The 22,584-nt window shown below is 53.3% G+C and overlaps 3 protein-coding genes and 1 long non-coding RNA gene across 9 annotated transcripts; 3 read left to right on the top strand and 1 right to left on the bottom strand.

Annotated features, from left to right (window-relative positions):
* Positions 1 to 1,461: 1,461 nt before the first annotated feature.
* On the top strand, positions 1,462 to 14,035 carry TCEB3 (transcription elongation factor B subunit 3). 3 transcript variants are annotated; one of them, NM_001030905.2, is made up of 11 exons: positions 1,462 to 1,622; positions 4,645 to 4,701; positions 5,334 to 5,452; positions 6,325 to 7,540; positions 8,646 to 8,760; positions 9,159 to 9,314; positions 9,732 to 9,829; positions 9,946 to 10,126; positions 10,612 to 10,723; positions 11,018 to 11,169; positions 11,752 to 14,035. In NM_001030905.2, the coding sequence occupies exons 1-11, from the start codon at positions 1,551 to 1,553 to the stop codon at positions 11,811 to 11,813; spliced, it is 2,340 nt and encodes a 779-aa protein (NP_001026076.1). In that variant the 5' UTR covers positions 1,462 to 1,550; the 3' UTR covers positions 11,814 to 14,035. The 3 variants fall into 3 exon arrangements, with proteins under 3 accessions (NP_001026076.1, XP_015153157.2, XP_040507649.1); XM_015297671.4 differs by having other exon boundaries at positions 9,162 to 9,314; XM_040651715.2 differs by lacking the exons at positions 1,462 to 1,622; positions 4,645 to 4,701 and adding an exon at positions 4,976 to 5,064.
* LOC107055033 lies at positions 4,216 to 4,826 on the bottom strand. The gene is made up of 2 exons (XR_001469954.3): positions 4,546 to 4,826; positions 4,216 to 4,401 (listed from the first exon to the last, which is right to left on the bottom strand). It is a non-coding gene; the product is annotated as an uncharacterized LOC107055033 (long non-coding RNA).
* A 163-nt stretch (positions 14,036 to 14,198) lies between the features above and the next one.
* Positions 14,199 to 15,833, top strand: PITHD1 (PITH domain containing 1). Its single transcript, XM_417831.8, has 6 exons — positions 14,199 to 14,395; positions 14,466 to 14,509; positions 14,595 to 14,672; positions 15,022 to 15,126; positions 15,275 to 15,383; positions 15,549 to 15,833. The coding sequence occupies exons 1-6, from the start codon at positions 14,213 to 14,215 to the stop codon at positions 15,648 to 15,650; spliced, it is 621 nt and encodes a 206-aa protein (XP_417831.1). The 5' UTR covers positions 14,199 to 14,212; the 3' UTR covers positions 15,651 to 15,833.
* A 226-nt stretch (positions 15,834 to 16,059) lies between these two features.
* Positions 16,060 to 22,521, top strand: LYPLA2 (lysophospholipase 2). Of its 4 annotated transcripts, XM_040651716.2 has the most exons (11): positions 16,060 to 16,123; positions 16,905 to 16,981; positions 17,751 to 17,854; positions 18,234 to 18,265; positions 18,843 to 18,908; positions 19,042 to 19,089; positions 19,251 to 19,321; positions 19,580 to 19,653; positions 19,812 to 19,913; positions 20,010 to 20,186; positions 20,301 to 22,521. In XM_040651716.2, exons 3-11 carry the CDS (start codon positions 17,777 to 17,779, stop codon positions 20,349 to 20,351), a joined length of 699 nt encoding a protein of 232 aa, XP_040507650.1. In that variant the 5' UTR covers positions 16,060 to 16,123; positions 16,905 to 16,981; positions 17,751 to 17,776; the 3' UTR covers positions 20,352 to 22,521. The 4 variants fall into 4 exon arrangements, with proteins under 4 accessions (XP_040507650.1, XP_015153159.1, XP_015153158.1 ...); XM_015297673.4 differs by lacking the exon at positions 16,905 to 16,981 and having other exon boundaries at positions 16,060 to 16,535; XM_015297672.4 differs by lacking the exon at positions 16,905 to 16,981.
* Positions 22,522 to 22,584: the final 63 nt, after the last annotated feature.

Consider the following 22,584-nt stretch of genomic DNA (forward strand, 5'->3'; position numbering starts at 1 on the left):
GCTTTTTACATCCTCTGCACACCCACACTGCACTGTGTTGTACTGGGTCAACCAGCTCCCTGGTGTAGTCCATCATGTCCCGGAAGCGTTTTCGTAAGTCAGCATCACACTGATACTTTTGTCCTGGCACCAATGCTTTGTCAAGGGAGAAAACTGCTCTGAAGTAAAACAGGTTATTTAATTGGATCTAATGCTTCATGCTGTGCAGCCATGAGAAGTTTTTTGGGCTTCGGTTCATCCTGTTTCCTTGGCATACTGCCACTTTGGGCACCTTTGGTGAGCAGACTGGTGGAAAACATGTTTGTGTTACTCTGGTGTCTGGTTGCAGGAAAGTAGAGCCACCTTTAATTGCCACCTACAGTTAATTTAAAATGGGATATAATTGCTGCTTCTGATTGAAATACCACTGCAGTGGCTTGCAAGGGGCATTTTTCAGAGCTTGTGTCTTCTGGACTAACCTAGGGAGCTGGAGTGGCATGGAGAAATTTCAGAGGACGCAGACAGTGTAAGGAAGCTGGGCTTTTTTTTCTAGCTGTTCAGACTACTATTAAAAGGCAATAGCATATTCCTGACCTAATAGCAAAGAAGCAGTGATACCGGGTGATCCTGTGCACGTAGGAAATTGCATCAGGCTTATTTAATATCTAAACAATCTCCCATGTTTGAGGAGGGTACGAATCACAGCAAACACTGAGCTGGAAAACCACCTGGGCACTGCAACTCTGGCCACCATTCTGCTGCTAATAATTAAAACCCAACATTAAAAAAAAAAGCAGCCAACCAACCACTGCAGTGTCTCCCTGTGCCACGTTCTGTGCTACTCGGTGGTTCCGTGCACCACACAAACTCTGTGAGCCCTGTCCATGACTCACCTGCAGGCTGGGCCTGCTCTTACTGTGTGGTTCAGAACGGTCAGTCCAGTACCCCCCTCTCCAACCACTCCCTCGGCTGGCTGACCACTGTCATCAGTTCTGTGCTTACAGCGGGCTGTGGGGTGACGTGAGGGCAGCCAACCTGCTGCATCCAGCGACACGGGAAGGGCTGCATTCAGGCAGTGCTGCTTTTTGACACAACCTGCCCCAGTAGTAGCCGAGGGTCAGCCCCACTGCTGCTAAGGTAGCAGCGTTAGAGACCAGCCTGGGGCTCAGCGGGCTCTGGGGATACAACAGTGCTGCACCTGAGTGGAGAGGCTGAGGGGCTCCCCGGGCAGCTGTAGCCTTTGGCCACGGCCTTGTGCACCACTGGCACTCCCACCAGCTGTAGTTCAGCTGTTGGGGCCCTGCGCTCGGCCCGAGCTGACCGTGGCGGCTCTGGAGAGTCCTTCAGCTGTGCCAGCACTCAAGATGGCGCACCCATCAGCGCCACGCCAGGCCTCAAGATGGCACCCATTGGGCTCTGCCCTCACCTGCCATGGCCGCCGCCGACAGGGGTAGCGTGGCGCAGCTTCCGCTTCCTGCCCGCAACCAAGATGGCGGCGACGGCAGGGAAGCGCCGTGTGGCGAGTGAGAGGTGAAGCCGCTTCCGCCGCCGCGGCCTGTCCAGCAATAAAAATGGCGGAGTCGGTGCTGGAAGTTGTGGGCCGGCTGCAGGCTCGGCTCGCGGGCAGTGCGGATCCCAAGAAGGTGACGGCGGTGGCATGGCTGGGGTTCGGCGGGGTGCTGGAGGAGGGACGGGGCCGGCACGGCTGCGAGGGGCAGGAGGTGCGGGGTCCAGGCCTGCCCGAGGCGGCGGAGCTCGGGGGTCCCGGCTTTCGCTCGGGCCGCGCCCTGTCAGGGCCGGGTTGGGCTGCCCGGGACAGCTCGGCGCCTGCTCCGCGCGGGGCTGTCCCGGCCGTACCGCCGCTGCTCAGTGCGGAGTCGGGCCCGTGGCGTGGTGGCCGTGCCCGAAGTCTTGGCCCGTCCCGGCACTGCTCGGGGCCGCTGACAGCCGCTGTGCACGGGGTCCTTGAGCCGCTTTCTCCATCGGGAATTGGGACCTGGGGCAATGCTCGGGGGGTTGGCGTGCTCCCAGCACGCGCTGCTGTCCCCTTCATTGGGACGTGGCGTTTAACGGGGCAGCATCTGTTAGGAGCGTTCTTGTAGGTGTTTGGTTCACGTTTCCTTTCATTCAGCGTGAGGACACGGCAGCAGCTCTGTGCTGATCTGGGTTTATCCTGAGCACGCACCCATGGAGTGGCCAACCGTGTAGGCTGTGTGCGGGGGGGCTCTGCCACTTGCCTGGCTCAGTCTGGGGCTCCCAGTGCCTTTCTCGCCCCCTCTCCTCCCTCCACCTCAGCCAACACCAGAGCAGAGTGCAACTTCCAGGGCTCTGTGTGCTGAGGTGGCGCTGAGGAGGTTGAGCTCTGTGTGCCTGGATTGTGTACTGGCCATGTGAGCAGTGTCAGCTCCTGGTTCCTGACCCCACTGTAACTGTGCAGTGAGAGCTACTTGTTTGCTGCTTGGGCCTTGCAAGGCATCAGTCAACACTCTGCAGGCTGCTGTCTCCTGTAGTGCTGCAGTGTGAACTCATTCCTTTCTGCTCTGCTCCCATGCAAGGGGAGGGGAGGTGTTAAGCATTAGCAAGCTGCTACTGGCTGTGGTCATATTGATAAACCTTTCCAGCTCCTCAGGAGAAAGGGCCTGTAACCTATACTTGCTGTTTTCTGGTAACTTTTCAACAGCATCCAGGGAAATGTTTGCATTTCTAGTGATGTCATCTGTGCTGTTCCCTTGTCTCATGGAGGCTTCTGCTCTAACTGTTTCCATTGCGCTTCAGTAGCAGGCACAGCTTTAGTGTGTCAGAAAGACAGAGCCACAGTACCTCCGGTAACAAAAGAGCTGTTGGAAATACTTCAGCGGAGTGAAGCTAGAATATAGCCAAGGTGGCCTTGGGGATAACAGGAGGAGTTTTCCCTTGGCACGTACTCTCACACTGACATTTTTATTAATACTAAACAAACTCTCTAAGAAGATGATCAGCTTAGAGAGGTGCTTTGTTTTAATGTCACCCTGTTCTACTCTTTTCTACCCAGCACAAGGTCCATCCTTCCTCTCCTTTCATGCCCCCTCCCTTCCAGCAAGCGCTTTGTGCGTGAGTCCAAACTCCTGTGTTGCTGGGGCTGGAGGGATCCTGGCTGGGAGGGCCCTGTCCTCACCATCAGCATTGCTGCAGTGAAAGCTGGGCTTTGGCCACAGAGCCTCTCCTGGTTCAGTGTCCCCACCTGCAAGTGGGTCTGTCCAGCAACAGTGCTGGTGACGTACTGGTGGCCCTGGAGTGCTGAAGGGACAATGGGATTCCTAGCTCAATGAGTTTCTGCTTTTCTGGCCCTTGAGGGAGGTGGAGGAGTGTGTTACCTGCACCAGGCCCTGTGAGCCCATGACTGCAGGCACAGAGCTGGAACTGCTGCTTAGATACTACAAGAGAAGGTCTGGAACTGCTGCCTCCTCCTTGGCATCCTAGCTTGAGTGCTGAAAAATGCCGTGATACTGGTATTGAAATGTGCAACTCTTCCAGAACAAAGAGGAAAGCCTAATCTTTCACTCATACAAATGAAGTCCTACATATGACCAATGGGGCAGTGATTAGTGGTGAATAGGATCCATCTTGTCATTCTGCTTAAGTGAGGTGGGTTCTTTTCTCTGTTGGTTCTTCAAATATGTAAAAATAATTTATTTCCTTCAAAAAGAGTGAAGCTTCCTAAACCTCCTGGGTCCTTGTGTGGTGTAAGTGGGGTGATTGGAGCTGCTTAGGCTGACAGTACTGATTTCAGCATGAGTACAAACCCTTAAGGAGAATAAGTTCTGGATCAGGGTAGCCCTTTGTACAGCGTATGGCACAGCAGTGCTGAACAAAGCCGGGTTGTAGAGGTGCCACAATAATGGGAATGCTGACAAGTCTGCTCTGGCTATGGCTGTGGGAGATAATACAAGGAGTGGTGGTGCTTTTTTAGCAACAGCACAGACCTAAAGCCTCTGTACATCACAGTGAGGTGATACCCAGGCACCAGTACTGCTCCATTTATGCCCACACAGCCCAGCCCCACAGTCAGCGAGTGGGTTTGGGGAAAGGAATGAAGAGATCGGGGTTGGAGAAAGCAGTCCTGGAGAGATTGGTTGGCTTTTTATGTGGTGTCTGAGAGGAGGGAAGCTGTCTCCAAACTGGCCCAGGGAGGGTCTACAGGGGAGATGAGGACTGCGTGCATCCTCGGGAACATCTGAAAGGCTTTCTTCTTCAGTGTCTGGTTTGCAGAACCTCATGAAGTTATCTCATTTATTTAACTTGTCTCTCCCTTGCCAAGGGATGCACTTCTCAGGGCCACTTCTGAGTCACAAGTTTCTAAGTCTTTCCATCAGCTTCTTGTGCCACAGGGCTGCGTAATGGCTTTGCTACCAACACTGTAAGCCAAAGTTAAGTTGCAGTTCTCTGTAAAGAAAGAATTTGTATTTGAGTAAGTAAGATTTTTCAGGTGGCTCTCATAGGCCAAGTGGCACTAACTGCTTTGCAGCTGGCCCTCAAGTTTGGCTTCTTAGGGGCTTGATGTGGAGCAAGATAACAGCTGTGTGCCACCTGGATCTTTCTAACAAGCTTTGTGCAGAGCTTTCCTTTCTAATCATAGTACATGTTTCAGTCTGAGAAGTCTGAATGCTTTCCTCCTTGTCTCTGTAGCTGCTGAAGAGTCTGAAGAGGCTGTCTGAGCTGCCCATCACAGTTGACATTCTTGTGGTAAGAGCTGTGAAATCTCTTGTGCTTTCATCCTGTCTGTCAAGTTACAGAATCTGTCTGCTAGAAAAATGCTGCTTTCTGGAGCAGGATATGCTGCCTAAGCTGCCTGCTCCAATGTGAAGTCATAGACATGGCTGGGATGAGATTCCAGAATTCCCAGTTACAGAGAGTACCTCAGCCCTTCCTCCACTTCAGTGTGAAGCAGTGCAGGGCAGGTGGTGGTGCTCAGCTCTTCCAGAGCTTAATGCTTCGTCAGGATTTGCGAGTCGGAACAGTTCCTAATGGTGACTGAGGCAGCTCTGCATTAGGAACTGCAAATCTTTGGAACTATTAGTGACCGACTTCTGTCTTCAAGCAGTTATGGTAAATAATAACTTAGTTTATTAAACCAATTGAGTAAATTTTGATTTAAAGCAGAGTTATGTCTTCACTAATTTACAGAACTGTAGTAAGCTATACAATGTCTGCTGCAAACACAGTGTGCTACGTGTGATATCTTTGCTGTTAGATTAAGGAAGCTCACTTTGTCCTAGAACTGATAGGTAGCAGGCTAACTTTGCAGGAAGCTCAGTGGAGGTGTGAATGCTGAGTGCTTTGCTGAGATTTGTTTTTATCTTTTCTCTCTCCTGAAGGAGACAGGTGTTGGAAAGACGGTGAACAGCCTGCGGAAGCATGAGCTGGTGGGAGACTTCGCCAAGAACCTTGTTGCCAGGTGGAAGAAGCTGGTGCCGGTCTCCCAGGAGGCAGATAGGTGAGTAAACCTGCTCAGTTATCTCAATGGAGAAGTTGTTTTCTTTTTCTTTTTTAATTTTTGCAGTGCGGATTACAAACTACTCTGATCATGGAAACAAATGAAGGCTCTGGAAAAACTTGTAACACAGTGTGCTGTGTGGGGCTTCTGCCCTATTTTGGAGCAAACTTCCTCCCTGCACTCACCGCAGTGTTGAGTTGCTGACGGCTGCAGTTCAGAGTGAAGGCAATCTCCAAGAAACTGCAGTCTGATGAAAAGATGAGCAGTAGCTGCTGAGAAAGGGCTTCTAATAAAGCAAGAGATGTAATCAGTTCGCTTCCCACTTATGATGCCAAAGAGAGGAAGTTTTAGGCCCAAGTAAAGGAAGTGGCTTGCTTTGAAAGAGGAGTTCTGTGTGTACAAATGCCACAGAGACCGAAGCTAATGCTAGCACTATGTAGCAGTAACAAAGCTGTGTTGAATCCAGCAAGATCTGGATGATAAAGATTCAGGTACTTGTGATAACCTGGATGGCAATGTTGTCCCTACATGCTTTAATGGGTGAACTGGGAGCTACTGTTTCCTTACATACTGTGCAGCCAGGAGTGTATGACACGGAGACATCTCTGTACACCTTTGCCTCCACTTGCTCAGTGACCTGTGAAAGTTGTTAGTGTTTATAAAAATGCTTAACTCTTGTGTCAGAAATGTGGTTCCTAAATCCCTGAATGTTGCTGTGCTAGGGAGAATTGGTGGTGTTCTTGCCAAAAAACTTCCAAATGCAATTTTAGTCCTCTGTAAGAGATTCCCATCCATATTGCCGTTGGGGAGTGGCTCTGTTCATTCATTCTGGGAAGTTGCAGTCTAAGTAATTTGTTTTCTCATCCTTTTAGAAATAATCTAGATTCTGAAGACTGTGACTATGAGAGGAGCGGCTCCAGGAAAAGACAAGCACCTTCTCCCCAGGAGGATGAGGAACATGACCAGGACTACTCAGAGCCTTTCCAGCCTTCCTGCAGCCAGCTCTACAGCCCAGATCATAGAGAAAAGAAGTCCAAAAGGTATTTAGGGCCTGAGAAATCTCATGAGGCTTATGGCTGTAGCAGCCAAGAGGATAAGAGATGGGACAGATCTTCCCCAGTGCTCTCTTCAGATCAGGAGTACTCAGACTGTGGACAAGCTGTGTCACCTGAGCCAAGTGAGAGTCCTCAGGATACATACACAGACCCTTATGCCTCTGATGAGCAGGAAGAACCATCAGTGTTTCATCGGAAAGTCGGTAAGGGCCATGGCTTTCAGGAGAAGCTGGGGGAAAGCTGGGAGAGGAACCCTGGTGATCTCCATGACAAAAGGAATGCCAGTCGAAGCAAAGAGCACAAGTCTTCTCACAAGGAGAAGCAGCGATTTGATGGCCGAGGGGAGAACAAAACCTCTGCCTTCAGCCCAGAAAAATTGCACAAGACCTCTTTTAAAGAACATCTCCAAGGAAGCCCTGTGGTAGGGGCCAGCAAGGAAAAGCAGAGGATGTTAGATGGCACTAAGAAGGAGAAAAACCGAGAAAATAGCTCTTCCAGGAAGGAGAAGCTGCACGTGCAGCCACGCTTGGAAGAGTCTGTGGACAACCACACTAAGAAGCGAAAACATCAGAACTCTGAAAAAAGCAAGCTGGGGAAGTCCAAGCCAAGCCTGGAGACTTCCAACACGGAGCGGGAGAAACAGAAAGCTGAGAGTGACTCCTCAAGTAGAATTAAAGAAAAGGGGACTTCTGGGAGCTTAAAAACATCTGAGGGGAAGCACAAGGCCTCTGAGTTGGACAAAAAGTCTACTGACTTGTCCTCAAGTTTTGGGGACGGGGAAGTGGAGGATGAGTTTGAGCAACCTACTATGTCTTTTGAGTCATACCTCAGCTATGACCAGCCTCAGAAAAAGAAAAAGAAAGTGGCCAAACCCTCTGTGTCAGCTGGGGAGAAAGATCAAGGGCACAGCAAACAGAACGGATCGAAAGCCAGTACCAAGAGCTCCAGCTCGAGTCGCAAGAGCCCAAGCCACAAGCGGACAAATGAGAATAAAGCAGAGAAGAAACAAGCAGAGACTCCTAAACCAAACAGGGTAAGGTTTTGAAGGATCTGAAAGTGAACAAAGAAGGTGGGATCCGCTGTCCTTAGTCCTCTTGCTATCTGGGGCTTACTGGTTTTCCCCTTGTCTGTACTGGGCTGTCCCGCATCAGGCTGTGCTTGAGGTGTCTCATCAGTGCGGTCAGAGACTACTTTCAGGCAAATACTCATAAGAAAACAGAGTGTGAAACACTTGTTTAACACACAATGTCTTTAGTTATGGATGAACTTAGAATTTTGCCTAATATGCAATGGCATCTCCACCTGCTAGAAAAGTTCCCAAGTCTTTTCAGCACTTCTGCTCTCTAAAGCTAACTTTTTTCTTCCTTTGTCAGCACTGCAGTTTTATTAACTGAATGTGTTGGGCCCCAGGAGTGGGGGAGAAATGGGAGAATTGGTGTTACAGTGCAGCTTATTCTAGAAGCCTGAACGTCCTTTGTGAAAGCTTGAGAAAAAAAGAAGTAATGTTTCTGTATCTATTCATTGCCTCACAGATGCCAGTTGCCTGTGTAAATAGGGAGCAGTGTGTAAAAACCATTGCTTCTTTCTTTTTACTTGACTGTGAAACACTTTTCTCCTCAACAGGTGCTCTTATAATCCTAACAGCATTTTACAATCCTACCTTGCCATTCATTCTAATAAGTGTTTCATGTAGGAGTTCAAGATTTTCCCCCAGTTTGGTGTTCCCCTCTCTTCCATGACAGCTGAATCTTTTGCAGGAGTACGGGAAGACAAAAGGAGACATCACAGATCAGGGAGTATTTGAGGTCGAGCAGATGTTTCAGTTCTTTGCATTGTTAATCTGATCTAGGTTCTCACCAGAGCTTTTTAGTGCTGAAATTAATGGGCTAAAGACATAGATGTCTCTTATTAGAGGGTGCTGAGTAATTTGGATCCTGAATTTTGATCTCTATGTATTTGGCAGCCTAGACAGAGTCACAGCAATGAGGCAGAAGTGTAGCTTCCTCCTGCTTCCTGGTGCAAGCTGATCATCATTGTGGCTTATTGGCAATACCAAACAAAGAGCAATTCAGTGCTCTTTGTGTACTGGCAGGATGTAACATTCTCAGCTTAGTTGCATGTTCATCCTCTCCTTCCAGATGCTGATAGATGTGGTGCCAACCTTACCAGACATCCCACTGCCCCCGATCCAGGCCAACTACCGCCCTCTTCCCTCCATCGAGTCCATTACCTGCTCCCAGACAAAAAGGAAAGGTATGTTGGACAGGAAAAGGGGTTTGAAATGGGCTACAGACACTGTTAGCAGGAGGTGTCAGGAATGCATGCAGGCTGGGTTCAGCTCTCTTTACACTGGGATCTAGTGTCCTGCCTTGCTGCCTGGAGCCTTTCAGAAAAAGTGTGTTTGTTTTTGTTTTTTTCCCCATGTGCTCTAGCTGAAATGAGGAAGATCCTTTGCTGACCCTTCCTGAGCTTGAGCTCTGGAATTGTCCTTCCTGAATTGGGTGGCATGTTGCAAGTCTCCTAGAGAGGACTTTGGTCCTTGGTCCTTTGGTTTCTTTTGGGAGACTCTAGCTTGTGTCTCCCATGCCATTTGTCAGGGTGGTCTCTTGGTTTCTCTGTTCCCTTCTTACTCCAAGTCTTGCTTTCCACAGCAGTGTCCTCACCAGTTGAAGAGAGCGAGGCAGGATTTATAGGTCGCCGGTTGAATTCAAAGATGCAAGTGTATTCAGGCTCTAAAACTGCCTACCTCCCAAAGATGATGACTTTGCACGAACAGTGTATCAGAGTCCTTAGTAACAACATTGACTGTAAGTAGTTTTTCTGGTCTGTGTTGGTTGTGTTGCTGTGTAGATCTACGTAACCCTGTCCCCACTGAAGTCCTAGTGAATTCTTTGTGTGTATTTCAGCAGCACCTGGCTGCCCCTTGTCACTAGGCAAGCTGGCTAACAGGGGAGTGAAAGCTGTGGTGCTGCAGGAGTCAGTAGCACAGCATGTTGTAAGGAATGATTAAAGCGCTGGAAATAGTGGTAAATAGAGCTTTGCACAGGAACTTCTTGGAGCTGTTGGTGCCTAATGACTCACTGGAACTACTGCACCCTAGTTCCCTTTTCCTTGCCCTTGAATTGTGCCGCATAATGCAGAATTGCTGTTTTTTTCGGGGTCTCAAGCCCTGTCTTTGGCAAGGAAGGAGGAGGATAAATACTGTGCATCTTGCTTCTTTCTAGCAATCTATGAAGTGGGTGGTGTCCCTTTCTCGGTGCTGGAGCCAGTGTTGGAGAAATGCACCCCAGAACAGCTGTACCGAATTGAGGAATGTAATCATGTGAGTGCCTGGATCTGGGGGAGGGATGCTGATGTTGGGACATGGATAGATGTGCTAAGGGACAAGGAAATGAAGGTGTCAGGAATGATCTCTGCTTACCTGTGGCTTTGTTTCAGGTCCTAATTGAGGAAACAGATCAACTGTGGCATAATCACTGTCTTAGAGACTTCAAGAATGAGAAGCCAGAAGAATTCGAGTCCTGGCGGGAGATGTACCTCCGACTCCATGACGCTCGAGAGCAGCGGCTGCTCATGCTGGCACGGAACATCGGCTCAGCTCATGCTAACAAACCTAAAGGTAATGAAGGGCTGAGTGACTGAGGAGCCAGACAGGTCTGGGAAGGCTGCCTGGGGGAAGTCTGAGAAAGGTCTTTAGGAGTGGTTGGTTTGAATCCAATGCAATGTAAGAGTTGCTCAACTCTGTTGCTTGTGGTAGCACTCACTTAACAGCTTAGCAGTCTGTAGATCACTTCCGTAGTGTTGTGGAGCAGTATTTTACAGATGGAATAGCTGTGGAGGCAGCCTTTGTGACTTCTATATGCTAGGATTGAAGAATACCAGGGTGAGGTGAAACATCCTTCCTTTTGTTGGTGAATATAGTGAGAACTACTTATCACAGCCAATCCTGTGACTGCAGGAGGTTCAGACCAAAGTGAGTAGGCTGTCTCCTGAGCTTTGGAACAGATGGACTGCAGAAAGGTGTCTGGAACTTGTTGCAATAAGACAAATACCCAAAAGCTTCCTTTTTGGATCTAAGCACTGTTTCCCTCTGGCCACCTACAGGTAGAGTGGCCAAAATGGCCTTTGTGAACTCTACAGTGAAGCCCCCTCGGGATGTACGGAGAAGACAAGAGAAGTTTGGAACTGGAGGTGCTCTTGTGCCAGAGAGAACCAAGTAAGTGTTTCTCGTCAGCATTTGCTGTTCAGGGCCTTTCTTCCTGTGCATTCCTGCCAGCTTTCCCCTACATCTTGGCTAGAAATGAAATTGTGTGTCTGGAACGTCCTTTTGCAGTGAAACTTGTGGCTGCAATAGCTTTTTTCTTACAAGGAAGAACAGAGATCCTAGTTACTGCTGACTTTGTGTGATAAAAAACATGGTAGTATTAACAAATGTGGCTCATTTGTCTGATGAACTGCATCAAACTGCAGTGATGCCTTTACTGAAATATCTGCCTTGTCTGTGTTTCAGAATAAAACCAGTCCTCTACACATCTGGCAAAAGCCATGCTCGTGTGAGCGAGGAGCGGTCCTATGATGGGCCCAGCACCAGCAGTGCCCATTCTGTCCCATCATCAGGTAGCACCTTCTCATCCTATGATCCTAGGAAGCCACCAGTGAAGAGTAAGTACAAGCTGCAGAGCATCTGTGGTCTCCTATAGCTTCTCCTTTGCACACGAATGAATCTTCTTTCTGCTGCAAGAGAAATCCAGGCTGTGTGGGAGGGTCGAGAGGTATCCTCTCCCTGAAGAGAGGATGGTGAAGTCAGTTCGAACTTCTTGCACGAGAAAAAGCATAGGGAAAATCTGGAGGTGCAGGGTCGGGATGTGGAGCCTGGAGTTTGCTTTGGGGCTCTCTGGAGGTCCTAGCAGCATTTAAGAAAGCTGCTGTGCTCCACTATTTGTTTGCTTCACTTGCTTTCCCTTTCCCTTGTGCTATCTTCGTTCCATCTGGCTGTTTGTAATAAAGAAAAGCTTGCTCTTTTTGGAAGAAAGCAGTGCGTTTACCAAAGGTGTGTGTTCTTGCAGTGCTGAAAGCAGTGTGGGTCCTGCTCTGTCCGTGACCTGAAAATAAGATGGGCCATAAGCACTTGTGCAGGCCTTCATTGGCCAGGGCTGCAGCTCTGAACTGCTTTCTGCAATGGTCTGTAACCTCTGCTTTAACGTTGATTTTTGTTTTTTCTTTTTTTTTCCTCCTATTTTGCAGAAATTGCACCCATGATGGCAAAGACTATCAAAGCTTTCAAAAACAGGTTCTCTCGGAGATAGGTTGGAAGCACAGAGCTGGGATTTTTCTCTCTCGTGGGGAAGTGGCACTGATGGGGGAGAAGGTACCAAAACAGCCCAAGTCCTTTGAACTCTGTGGAGGCTGCAGCTGCTGGGAGAGACTGATCTGCACAAGATGACAGCACAGTATTTTATCTTTTATTCTCGTCCCTTCTCCCTAACGTCCTGTTTCTGGCCTTGTCTTCTCTCTAAAGAAAGATGTACAGGATCTCCAGATGTGAGAAAATGTGAAGTCTTGGCACCTGCTGAGAGTAGAAAATCCAGAGACTATTTACTATTTAACCTCTTAATAAATTATGAAATGGTTTAATTAATACTTCACCCCTCAAGCCCACCGGTACTATTTATGTCACTCCCAGTAGTCTCCCCCCTCCCAGCCCAGCACAAGGGCAGGCCCTGGCTGCACTGGCAGGAATCCATCCGGATGGGCAACGCTTCTCAAGGAATCCTGTCCTTGTGGCCTGGTACCTGCTGGGCTCAGAGTCCCACCCGGACTCTGGGACAGGTGGCACTGGTTACCCTTGTGCTCAACAGTCCATTGGCAAGTGCATCAGGTCTTGAGGCTTTGCTCTAACCATGTATCTTAATAAAATCTTAGCTCTTGACCTCTTCTCTGCTGTTACTGTAGATGTCAAACAGATGCTTACGTTGCTGTGCAGGAATGCCAGGAGCCACTGAGGACTCTTTCTCTGCTGCTGTTGTCTTCTGCTGGCTGCTGGGAATAAAAAGATGAAGGGTTTGAGGAGAAGTTTTACTGTACACCAATGAGTATTTTCCCTTTTTATTTTAAGGGAGTGGACTTTTGTCTGCCTCTGGAATTAAAAATAAGTTTTAAGATCTCAGTGAAGGCATTGCTTTGCCTCTTTTAATGGTAAGAAGGAATATTTTTATCTGGTTTTCTGTGTGGAACTGGGAAGGGTTTGTTTCCAGTTGGAAGCTGGTGCTCAAATCTTGTCCTTCCCCTGTGTGTTTTCTTTTGCCCATCTTTAGAGAAAGTGAGGATTTTAGTCTTAGAGTTTGGAACCGCTTGTCTGAGGTCAGAGAGAGTTGGATAATGGAATGTGTTGGTTTTAAAGTGCATCTGCTTCACAGCAGGAGCTCCAAACTCCCAGCTGTACTCAGTGTCTGGAAGGAAGGACTCACGATGCCAGCTGGTGGCTGCATTGCAAGGTGCCAGGGTGTGAGGTGTGTGATTCCAGGGCTTGCTGCAGCACTGCAATGGCACGTATAGCCTTATCATAGCACTGGTGGGGTACGTCTACCTCGGAGCAACCTCAGCTGAAGGCAGCGCGAACAGAGGTTGCAGCCAGGTGGAACCTGCTTGCACAGCACTGGAGTGGTGCACAGGGGGGTTAGGGAAGGGGAGAGCTCTGTGCTCCGGGCTGTTTGTTGCCCCAGGCCTTTGTTTGGCTGAAAAAGGTGCAGGTGATGACAGCAGGGAGTGCTGCTTGGGGGTCGCTGCCTGTGCTGCCCGGGGCTCCTCGCTGGGTTGTGTCCTCCCTGGGTGGCTTTAGGAACGTCCCTGTGTGCTTCTGGTTTCCTTCCTTTTGTTCTGTTTTAATCCATTCTCAGCGTCCTCTGATGAGTTTTTTTGTTTTCTTGTGTTGAAGGTCTTGGAAAGGTGTTTTCAGCCTCTCCAGTGCTGTATGTTTGTTACAGTCCCAGGTGCTTTAATGTTACTGTGTAGCATTTCAGTGCATCCTGCTGTAAGATAATTGCTCCCGGCTCCTGCAGTACGCTGTATTTAATTTGGCTGTACTTCTGATTCCGTGACAATACACGACCTTCTGCTGCCCGTTGTGCTCCCAGTTCTCCCCCCCTGGGGCAAAGCCCTGCTTTGGGCCTGGCTGCAGGCGCTGAGCTGTGACCTTACCCGACCGTACCCGGCCCCTCAGACCCCTCCCCCCTCCATCCTCTTCTGTCCCCCTGTTCCCAGCTGGGGGGGCCCCGTGCCCCATGGCGGTGCAGTGCCCCTCGGCCTCGCGCATTCCCTCTGTTCTGCTACAGCCCCGAGCAGTGCTGCCTCTGCCCCGCTGCCACCGGGGGTGGGGGGCGACTCTGACATGTATTTGTATTTTTGTCCCCGATGTGTATATACAATTTTCTATGTTCCTTTTTTTGTGGTAACTAAGATGAATATTTTAATTAGATAAGTTATATGAAAAAGAAGAACGATCGCGTCTCAATAAAACCCGAACACTGGACCCTCGGCCGCCTCTTCCTTTCTGAGCATGCGCTGCTCCACGCCCGGGGTGTGGGCGGGGCTTGTGGGCGGGGCGTGCGCCGCGGGTGGGCGGGGCCGGCGGGTGAACGGCGCCCGCAGGGGGCGGGGCGTGTGCTTGGGGGCGGTGGGTTTGTTTGGTGGGCGGGGCTCTGCAGGCATGGCGCAGGGACACGGGCCCGGGCGCTGCCGGTGCTGCGGAGCGGACGGCGGGGAGCGGGGCGCGGCATGGGGCCTGCATCTGCGCATCGACCGCGGGCGGTTGCAGTGCCTCAACGAGCGGCGCGAGGGCAGCGGCGCCCGCGTCTTCCGGGCCTGGGAGGAGCGCGGCGACCGCGAGCAGGTGTGGTACCGGGGCCCGTGGGCAGTGCCGGGGAGGCCGGGCCCGTCCTGAGCCGCTCCTCTGCCCGCAGTTCGTGGAGAGCGACGAGGACGCGGAACTGCTCTTCAACGTCCCGTGAGTGCGCGACCCGGGCGGGCGAGGGGCTGCGTGAGGCCGCGGTGCTCCGCTGTCACCGCTCTGCTGTGCTCCCTCCCAGCAGGTTCACAGGCAGCGTGAAGCTGAAGGCTGTCATCGTGATGGGGGAGGACGATGGCTCGCACCCCTCTGAGCTGCGGCTGTGAGTGAAGCGTGTACCACTGCTAGGCTGCACTGTTCTTTAGCTACGGGTCAATGCGGTGCCTGGCTACTGGGCAGCAGCCCAGAGCCACGAGGAGGAAGAAGCTGGAGCTTGTATGGGGGTGAACATGGCTGCTCGTGCCACAGCTGTGGTCTGCACTGAACCCAGCCTGCTCCTGGTGCCTGGGATTGTGGTGGTGCTTTGTGGCAGCGTCGGTAATTTCTGCTACAGAAGGCAAAGCACTGCCTTATTGCTGAGGGGAATCCAGGAAGCACTAATATGTGGGGAGGGAGCCCATTAGTGACTCTGCGCTTTAATAACTTTCTGGGTTTTGTCTCTCTGTTCCTAGGTTCAAGAACATTCCCCAGATGTCCTTTGATGATGCTGCCCGGGAGCCAGAGCAGACATTCAACCTCAACCCCGACCCTGTGGGCGAGCTTGAGTACCCCACCAAGTACGGACCTGGCCCATGCAGCACTGCCCATGGCTGCTGGTGGTGACAGATGTGCACTGCAGGGAGGGGAAAAGCTGCATCTGCAACCTCAGCCGTTCGTTCCATGCCTGATGTGTGCAGGTTCTGCTATCAGTCTGTTTTCTTCCAGAATTGCTCGCTTCTCCAATGTCCATGACCTCTCCATGTACTTCCCAAAGAACTTTGGAGCCGAGACAACGAAGATTTTCTACATTGGTCTGAAAGGAGAATGGACGGAGGTGAGAGCCAAGACAAGCAGGACTGCGTTACTGGTGTACAAAGAGCTTTAACCAGGGCTTAAGCTGAACTCTGGCTCTCTGGAAGGGGTGGGAAGGGTTGAAAGATCTGTGAGCTGGGGAGCAGGAAGGAATGCAAATGCCACTGAGGTGTCCATCCCCATTCAGGCGCACCGCCACAAGGTCACCATCTGCAACTATGAAGCATCGCCCAACCCGGCCGACCACCAGCTGCAGCAGGTCACCCCGCAGAGCCACTGCATCTCTTGACTGTGGCTCTGCTCTGTGCTTGGGGCCGGGAACGGACAGGGAGAGACGGTGCCCAAGGCCCTGGGGGCTCCGACTGAGTCCTGGTGTGCAGGGATGGAGCACCAGTGCTGAACAGCTGGGCCCTCCCATTCTGCTGCCGCGCTGTGTCCTTCTCATTGCCAATAAAGCTTCGAGTTCAGAGCAGCCGCCGTGGCCTCACCGGGGCTCGAGGGGGCGGCGGGGCGCGGCAGCCTCTCCTGCGCGCGTGTGTGTGCGTGCGCGCGTGTGTGTGCAGGAGCCACGGAGCGCAGCAGCGATGGGAGGTGCCCCCTGTGGCGGCTTAGATCACTTCCGGTTTGGGCGGGGCGCAGCCAAGATGGCCGACCCGGGGGGGGCGTCACTTCCGTCGCGCTGCCCCGGCCGCCACCTCGCGGACGGAAGTTCCGGCGGAGCGCGGCGGGGCCGGGAGCAACGCGCAGACGGCCCGACCGGAGGTGCGGGACAGGGCGGGACTGGACCGGACCACCGGGGCGGGAGGGGGAAGGCAGATCGTACCACGGACACCGGGACATGGGGGGGAGGAGGTTCCGGGCGGTCGTGCCGTGAGGTGGGGCGGGCGCTGAGCGGGCCGCGTGGGGCGTCGCTCCATGCCTGGGCTCGAGGCGCTCCGCTCGGCACAGCCTTTAGCCAGTCCCCAAGCGCCCGATCTGCGCAGAGAGCCGTGTCCGTGTCGGAGCCGCGGGAGCGGTCCCGCAGGCCCGTCCTGTCCCCCCGCTGCTGACTTCGCTTTGCGCCTGCGTGAGCGGCGGGGCCGCGGCCCATCATTAAGCGATGGTCATTAAGGGCCTCGCGGCGCCGCTGCCACTTCCGTCGGAGCGGAGTGACCCCGCGCTGCTCTGCCGGCAGGTCCGGGGGCGGGTGGGGGGCGGTCGTGGCCTCGTCCGATTCCGGCGGTCCGGGGTGGGGGTGGGGGTCTCGCTCACCTTTCGGCCCCGCGGGTCGCGGTGTTCGTGTGGCAGCAGATGGGAACACGCAGATGTCCTCTCGTGGGGAATGGAGGTGGGCGCTGCGGGGTGCAGCGCTGTGAGCAGCGCTTGGAGCACTTTCTTCACCCCAAACCCCCGTGGGGACGGCACAGTCTGAGCTCCGGGATGGGCTGTGTGGGCCCTCGGCAGCCTGAGCTGATGTGGGGCAGCCAGCCCACCGCACAGGGAGGAGGGGGTGATCCTTAAGGCCCCTTCCAACCCAACCGTGCTGTGGTGCTGTTTGCTCCAGGCAGCACATTTCAGCCTATCCAATTGATGGAATTTCAGCTCTTGTTGCCTCGTGTTGGCTGCCCCGTGCCCAGGAAGGTGTGTGAGGCTGTGGGAGAGCTGCTGTCATTTGTGGTTGTGGCTGCCAGGGATTTTGGCAGGTGCTGTTTTTCTGCTTGTTGTTTTGACCCTGGAGTACACATGGCAGCGCGTGGGTGTGCATCTGCCAGCTTCCAGTGTTTTTGTTCGAGCTGGGGATCAGCTGAAGAGTGCTCAGTGAGACAAACCAAGCAGGTCACAGCCCAGACAGGGTACACTGCAGTCTGATTGTGTTCCTGGTGGGATCCAGGAGATAATGCTTCCAATGCACTTTCATCTAATTAGTGCTGAGCATGGGCTGCAGCCAGAGGTGAGAGTTGTGCCCGTCGCATGAAGCACGGCAGTTTGCGTGAATTGTACAGGCAGCACGAGAGGACTCTGCTACCCCCAGGTCTGGGGGCCGACAGCCTGACTCACTCTTGGATGGTTCCATAAAGAGCTGAAGCTCTTACAGAGCTATCAACGCCTGTTAAAATTGCTGCGTGGCTGCTCTGGTGCTTCCTGCTCCCCCACTGCTGCAGATTTGGGTCAGGCTCCTCCTTGTCTTCACCAGGAGCCAAGATGCTGACGCTGCTCTCTGCCCCTGTCGCCGCTGTCACTGGAATAGCTTTGGCTATGAGGTGTCACTGGGCTAGTTTTAATGTTCTCCATGCCCCAGGCATATGGCCCCACTCGCCTGGCTCCCGCATGCCTCCAGAGCTGCAATGTGGGCATCATTTGCTGGCTTAGAGTTATTTTCCTGCCTCACCTTTGTCCCTTTGCCCCACAGGTGCCAGTGTCTGAGTCTGTCGGTGTATGTGCGGTAACAACATGTCTGTCCCCCTCCTCGCTGATGCCGTGACTGTCTCAGGGGCAGAGCGGGAGACTGCCGCGGTAAGGGGGCTGCATTGGCAGGGACCCCTCCTACCTCACCCCTCTGTCCTCCGGTCCTCCTGGCTCTGCAGCTCCTCTGCTCTTAGATGGGGAGAAGTGAGGATGGGTTTCCTGGGATTTTTGGTGGCTTAGGCTAAGGAAGGTGGCACCCAGGGCCCTGTGGCACAGTGATTATGGTGATGGGGTGCCTGTTCCGCCCATCCGTAATGCTCAGAGCTGCAAAGGCATGTCATTAGCATCAGCTAATTTCTACCTGTTTGATTCTCTGCTGCTTAGTGACTAAATGGCCTTTTGCCACATCCCCACATGTCCCTGCTGCTCTCCTGGTACACAGTCACCACACCCACTAATTCATCTGTTTTTCTGGTTTATTTAACAGGTCATTTTTTTACATGGCCTTGGAGACACAGGGTGAGTATTGCTGGAGCTGTCTCTGTGCCACGTGGCTGGATGTGGGCCCGACCGTTTGCTGCTTTGCACGGAGCATCTTGGGGATGTGTCTGGGGCTTTGATCTCAGCCACAGCAGCTGAGCTCGTGCTATCCGAGTGGGGAATCTCTGGCCAGCGGCTGTCTGTGCTTCAGCTTGGATATTTATGATGTCCCCTATCCCCTGCGGGTTTGATTTTTCTGCTTTAAGACAAACAGACAAGCACTGTACTTTTTCCCATTATTGGGAGGGCTGGGAGTGTCTGAGTTAGAGCGCAAGGTGGCCTTAGAGGATAGAGTGAGATACAGCAGCAGCAAAAGACTGCTCCCTGCACAGGAGGTTCTGTCCCCTGATGGGGGGAGGCAGAAGAACTGATGGCAGTTCTTCTGTCTCCAGCTAATGAGCTCTGCGTGCTGCCTTTGCCTTGCTGGAGATTCACATAGGTTGAGGCTCTTGAGGCCAGGGAGTAGGAGCATCAAAGCTGAGTGTCCTTGAGGGGAAGTCTCTCATCTTCATCAGCATCCTCCAGGTGCTCAGGCTCCTCTATTCTCTCTCCCCAGACACAGCTGGGCTGAAGCTCTCTCCTCCATCCGCCTCCCCTACGTGAAGTACATTTGCCCTCATGCGTAAGTGATTGGTGAAGGGTCCTGGGAGGGGTGGGTGGGACCCCAGTGGGGTCCTTTGATAAAGATGTCCTGCAGCCGGCGGGCCCCTGCTGCCACTTATTTCTCTGAAACATCCAAATTATTTTCTCTGCAGACCCCGGATCCCAGTAACCCTCAACATGAAGATGGTCATGCCTTCCTGGTGAGTACTTTGGGTGGCAGAGGTGGGGTCTTCCAGAGTGGGTGGAACACTTGAGGAGTATTCTGGGGAGTGAGAAGGATTGGAGAAGAGCACCCAGTTCCCTTCTCCATGTACGCTGGTTGCTGGCTGAGGTTTGGGGCTGACTCTGCTGCTTCTCCCAGGTTTGACCTGATGGGCTTGACTCCAGATGCACCTGAGGATGAAGCCGGAATCAAGAAAGCTGCAGAGAGCAGTAAGAGGCTTTGGAGAGGGGGAAGTGCTGAGCTCCTGGGTGCCTCTCCCTCTCTGGGGCGGGTGTCTTGTTTCTGCTTCTTGTTCCTTTCTCCTGCCCTGTGGTTCCAGCCCACTTCTCCCAGACTGCAGGCAAACTCATTCAGTCTGTGGGTCCTCTAGTGACTGCCTCTCCCTGTGTGCTGTGTGCACCTCAGGCCTCGGGCAATGCTGGTCAACTCCCCCGCTTTTACTGACTCATTTCTGTGTTGTTTTCCAGTTAAAGCAATTATCGAGCATGAGATGAAAAATGGAATCCCACCCAACCGTATCATCCTGGGAGGCTTCTCACAGGTGAGCTGAGCTGCATGGGGCTCTCGGGCAGGGCAGACAGAGGGCTTGGGCCCTCCCTTTCCTTCCTAAAGATGGGGAGGAGCTTTGCTGGCAGGGAAGGGGCTGAGCGCTGGGGCTGTGTGGGGCACGTGGCGCTAACACCTTCCTCCTCACTGCAGGGTGGTGCCTTGTCACTGTACACGGCTCTCACCTGCCAGCACCAGCTGGCCGGCATCGTGGCGCTCAGCTGCTGGCTCCCGCTGCACAAGGCCTTCCCACAGGTACCCTGCCCTGCTGCCACCCTGCGTGTCTGTAAAGCACCTGCCTTCAGGGGATCCCCTCTCTGAGCACCCTTAAGTACTTCTTCATTGTTGCAGGCAGCAAGTAACGGTGTGAACAAGGACATTGCCATTCTGCAGTGTCATGGGGAGATGGATCCTATGATCCCTGTTCGCTTTGGGGCCCTCACTGCTGAGAAGCTGAAATCAGTTGTGACCCCTGCCAAGGTCCAGTTCAAAACCTACCCTGGTGTGATGCACAATTCCTGTCCTCAGGTCAGTGCCTTGGGCAGAGAGAGGGGAAGGGGCTGTTGCAGCCACACCCTTGGGATCAGCTTGTGGGCACGGCCCTTGAGCAGCCCTGGTGCAATGGGCTCTGCTCTCTTGCAGGAGATGATGGCGGTGAAGGAGTTCATTGAGAAGCTGCTGCCCCGGATCTAACCAGAGCCAGTCCAGACTGTCGCAGGGAAGGATGCCGAGGTCACAGCTGCCAATCTTTCCCCTGTGACCCGTCCGCTGCAAACGGAAGCCATGGCACCCACCCTTGCCTCCCACCGCAGGCTGGCCCCCGCCTCTCCCATCTCCTTGCGCCGCCTCCTCTCTGCTGGGGGTGCCCTGCCCCCCTGCTGCTCTCAGAGCTGAGGTCGGAGCTCTCTAAGGCGAGCCCTGAGTGGCCTTTTCTCTTCTCTCACTCTGAGCAGTTTCTGTGGGGACCACCATTCCCTCGATTTCCCATTCAGGCACTGCAGTGTGTGGGGCTGGCGTGGTGCAGGCCAGTTGTTCTTGTTATTTGTTTCTTTTGTAACAGTGTTAGGGGTGGGACACGCCTGGTGCAGCGGGAGGGGTGAGGCGGGCACAGGACAGGGCCTCATGACTGCTCTCAGCCTCCACTCAGGCGACTCACGGGTTTTCAATCAGAGCTCAGGAACCCGGGACTCTCCTGCAGCTGCCTCAAGGCCCAGGGAGAGGCTCTGCTCTGGGTTGGTACCGTCAAAGGCTGCCCCAACCCCAGGGGCTGGCAGAGTGGCAGCTGTGCAGCTCACACACCTCTGCATTTGGGGCTGTGGTCCCTGCCCTGTCGCACACGCACACTCCCATGGGCTAGCAGCAGCTCTGTCCTCCTCCAGATAATCACCTCCTTCGTCCTCCTCCTGTCTTTGCTTTTACAATCTCCTCTTCAGCCCTGGATGGGGGCCCAGAGGGGTCTGTCTCACTCCCTCAGCCCAGCTCTGCATCCAGGTGCTGCTGTTTACAGCTGGCTGCTTAGCACCTCTGCCACAAAGCCTACCCTGTGCTGGATGGGTCCTGAATGTCTCTCTTGCTGCTACTTCTCCTTCCTTTTGGACCTGGGCTGGCTCAGGGAGGTGGAGAGTGGGATGAGGCATCCTGGCCCTGGCTGGCATGGCTGGAGGCAACAGGTTGGCTCCTAGTCATAATCTCACCAGCATCTGACGCCTGGGAACTGCTGTGCCGGTTCTGTGGGGCAGCAGAGGGTCTCTGTGCTGCCCTGGGTCTGGGTGAAGGGTGGAGGCCATGTTGGCCTTTCAGTGTACAATCAGAGGCTGTCCAGAACCAGCATCAGCACCGTGCCCCTCACCCAGCTGGCTACAACTGAGGCTGTGCCTCTTCCTGGCCTGGAGAGGCACAGCCCAGAGCTGCTCACTGCGCCCCAATCACCTCCTCCACCTGCCACAGGTGGGCTCCCATCACCCTCTCCCCTCCTGCGAGGCCACGGGCAGAGGCTGTTGAGCGGTGCTGCCCTTCTCACCTCCCTGGGCTGAGCCCGCAGCACTGCTGGGCCCACTGGGCTGTAGCTGTCAATGTCTTCTTTAAAAAAAAGAAAAAAAAAAAAAGAAACCAACCAACCTGTCTGGGCCATGGGCTGCGGCTCCTTCCCGTGTGCTGCCTCTGTGGGTCCCTGCTCTGTTTTACTCTTGCCCTGCACAGTCCTGCTTGGCGCCTGCAGCTGTGCCCAGGGGCTGTGTGGGGCAGAGGGAACCTCGTTCCAGCCCTGGGGATGTGCAAAGCAATAACCCGCATACTGGAGAGTCAGGTCTGTCAGACCCATCCTTGGTTTTTTGGGTTGTGTTGGGCTGTTTTTTTTTTTTTTTTTTTTTTTCCTTTAGGAAGTTTTAAACCAGCAAACGTACTGCTGGCATTAGGGGAGCCCAGCTCTTCCCCTTGCTTGGGGTTATGTCCTGCTGTTTCTTCTGCTTGGTGTGTTTCAAACTGCTGGAGCCTGCCCCCCTCTGCTCTGGACAAAGAAGAGGGGCATGAGGCTTGGGCATGGGCAGCCCACTCTCAGCTGTGAACTGGAACAGGGTGCGTGGTGGGGCCAGCAGGGGCTGGGGACCTGTGGCTGTCCTCAGGTACGGCTCCCTGTAGTGCATTCCTGCTCACTCCCAGGGAGCAGCATGCGCTGAGCTGGGGCTGGGGCCGTGCTGAGGATCCAGGGAGGGAGAGTGGCTTCTCTCCATTCCTCAATACAGCTTTCCCCCCTCCCCCCCCCCCTTCTTTTTCCCCTCTATTTTGTCTTCCTTGTCTGGGGTCTCTTCGTGTGTGTGGTCCACAGAGTCAGATACAAGGTTAAATAAATCATAAACCTCTCCCAGCTGAGCTGGCAGTGTTTGTCATTCACGCTCCATGGGCACTGCCCCAGTGGCTGCCTAGGTGC

This window comes from Gallus gallus, chromosome 23, assembly GCF_016699485.2.
Source record: "Gallus gallus isolate bGalGal1 chromosome 23, bGalGal1.mat.broiler.GRCg7b, whole genome shotgun sequence".
Taxonomy (NCBI): Eukaryota; Metazoa; Chordata; class Aves; order Galliformes; family Phasianidae; genus Gallus; species Gallus gallus.

Bases quoted from the DNA above. Each gene is read 5' to 3' on its own strand.
- TCEB3 (NM_001030905.2), top strand. From the start codon at position 1,551: ATGGCGGAGTCGGTGCTGGAAGTTGTGGGCCGGCTGCAGGCTCGGCTC. The intron at 8,761-9,158 runs GTATGTTGGACA...TGCTTTCCACAG, and splicing joins CTCCCAGACAAAAAGGAAAG to CAGTGTCCTCACCAGTTGAA. The intron at 9,315-9,731 runs GTAAGTAGTTTT...GCTTCTTTCTAG, and splicing joins CCTTAGTAACAACATTGACT to CAATCTATGAAGTGGGTGGT.
- PITHD1 (XM_417831.8), top strand. From the start codon at position 14,213: ATGGCGCAGGGACACGGGCCCGGGCGCTGCCGGTGCTGCGGAGCGGAC. The intron at 14,396-14,465 runs GTGTGGTACCGG...CTCTGCCCGCAG, and splicing joins AGCGCGGCGACCGCGAGCAG to TTCGTGGAGAGCGACGAGGA. The intron at 15,127-15,274 runs GTACGGACCTGG...GTTTTCTTCCAG, and splicing joins GAGCTTGAGTACCCCACCAA to AATTGCTCGCTTCTCCAATG.
- LYPLA2 (XM_015297673.4), top strand. From the start codon at position 17,777: ATGTGCGGTAACAACATGTCTGTCCCCCTCCTCGCTGATGCCGTGACT. The intron at 18,266-18,842 runs GTGAGTATTGCT...CTCTCTCCCCAG, and splicing joins CATGGCCTTGGAGACACAGG to ACACAGCTGGGCTGAAGCTC. The intron at 19,914-20,009 runs GTACCCTGCCCT...TCATTGTTGCAG, and splicing joins TGCACAAGGCCTTCCCACAG to GCAGCAAGTAACGGTGTGAA.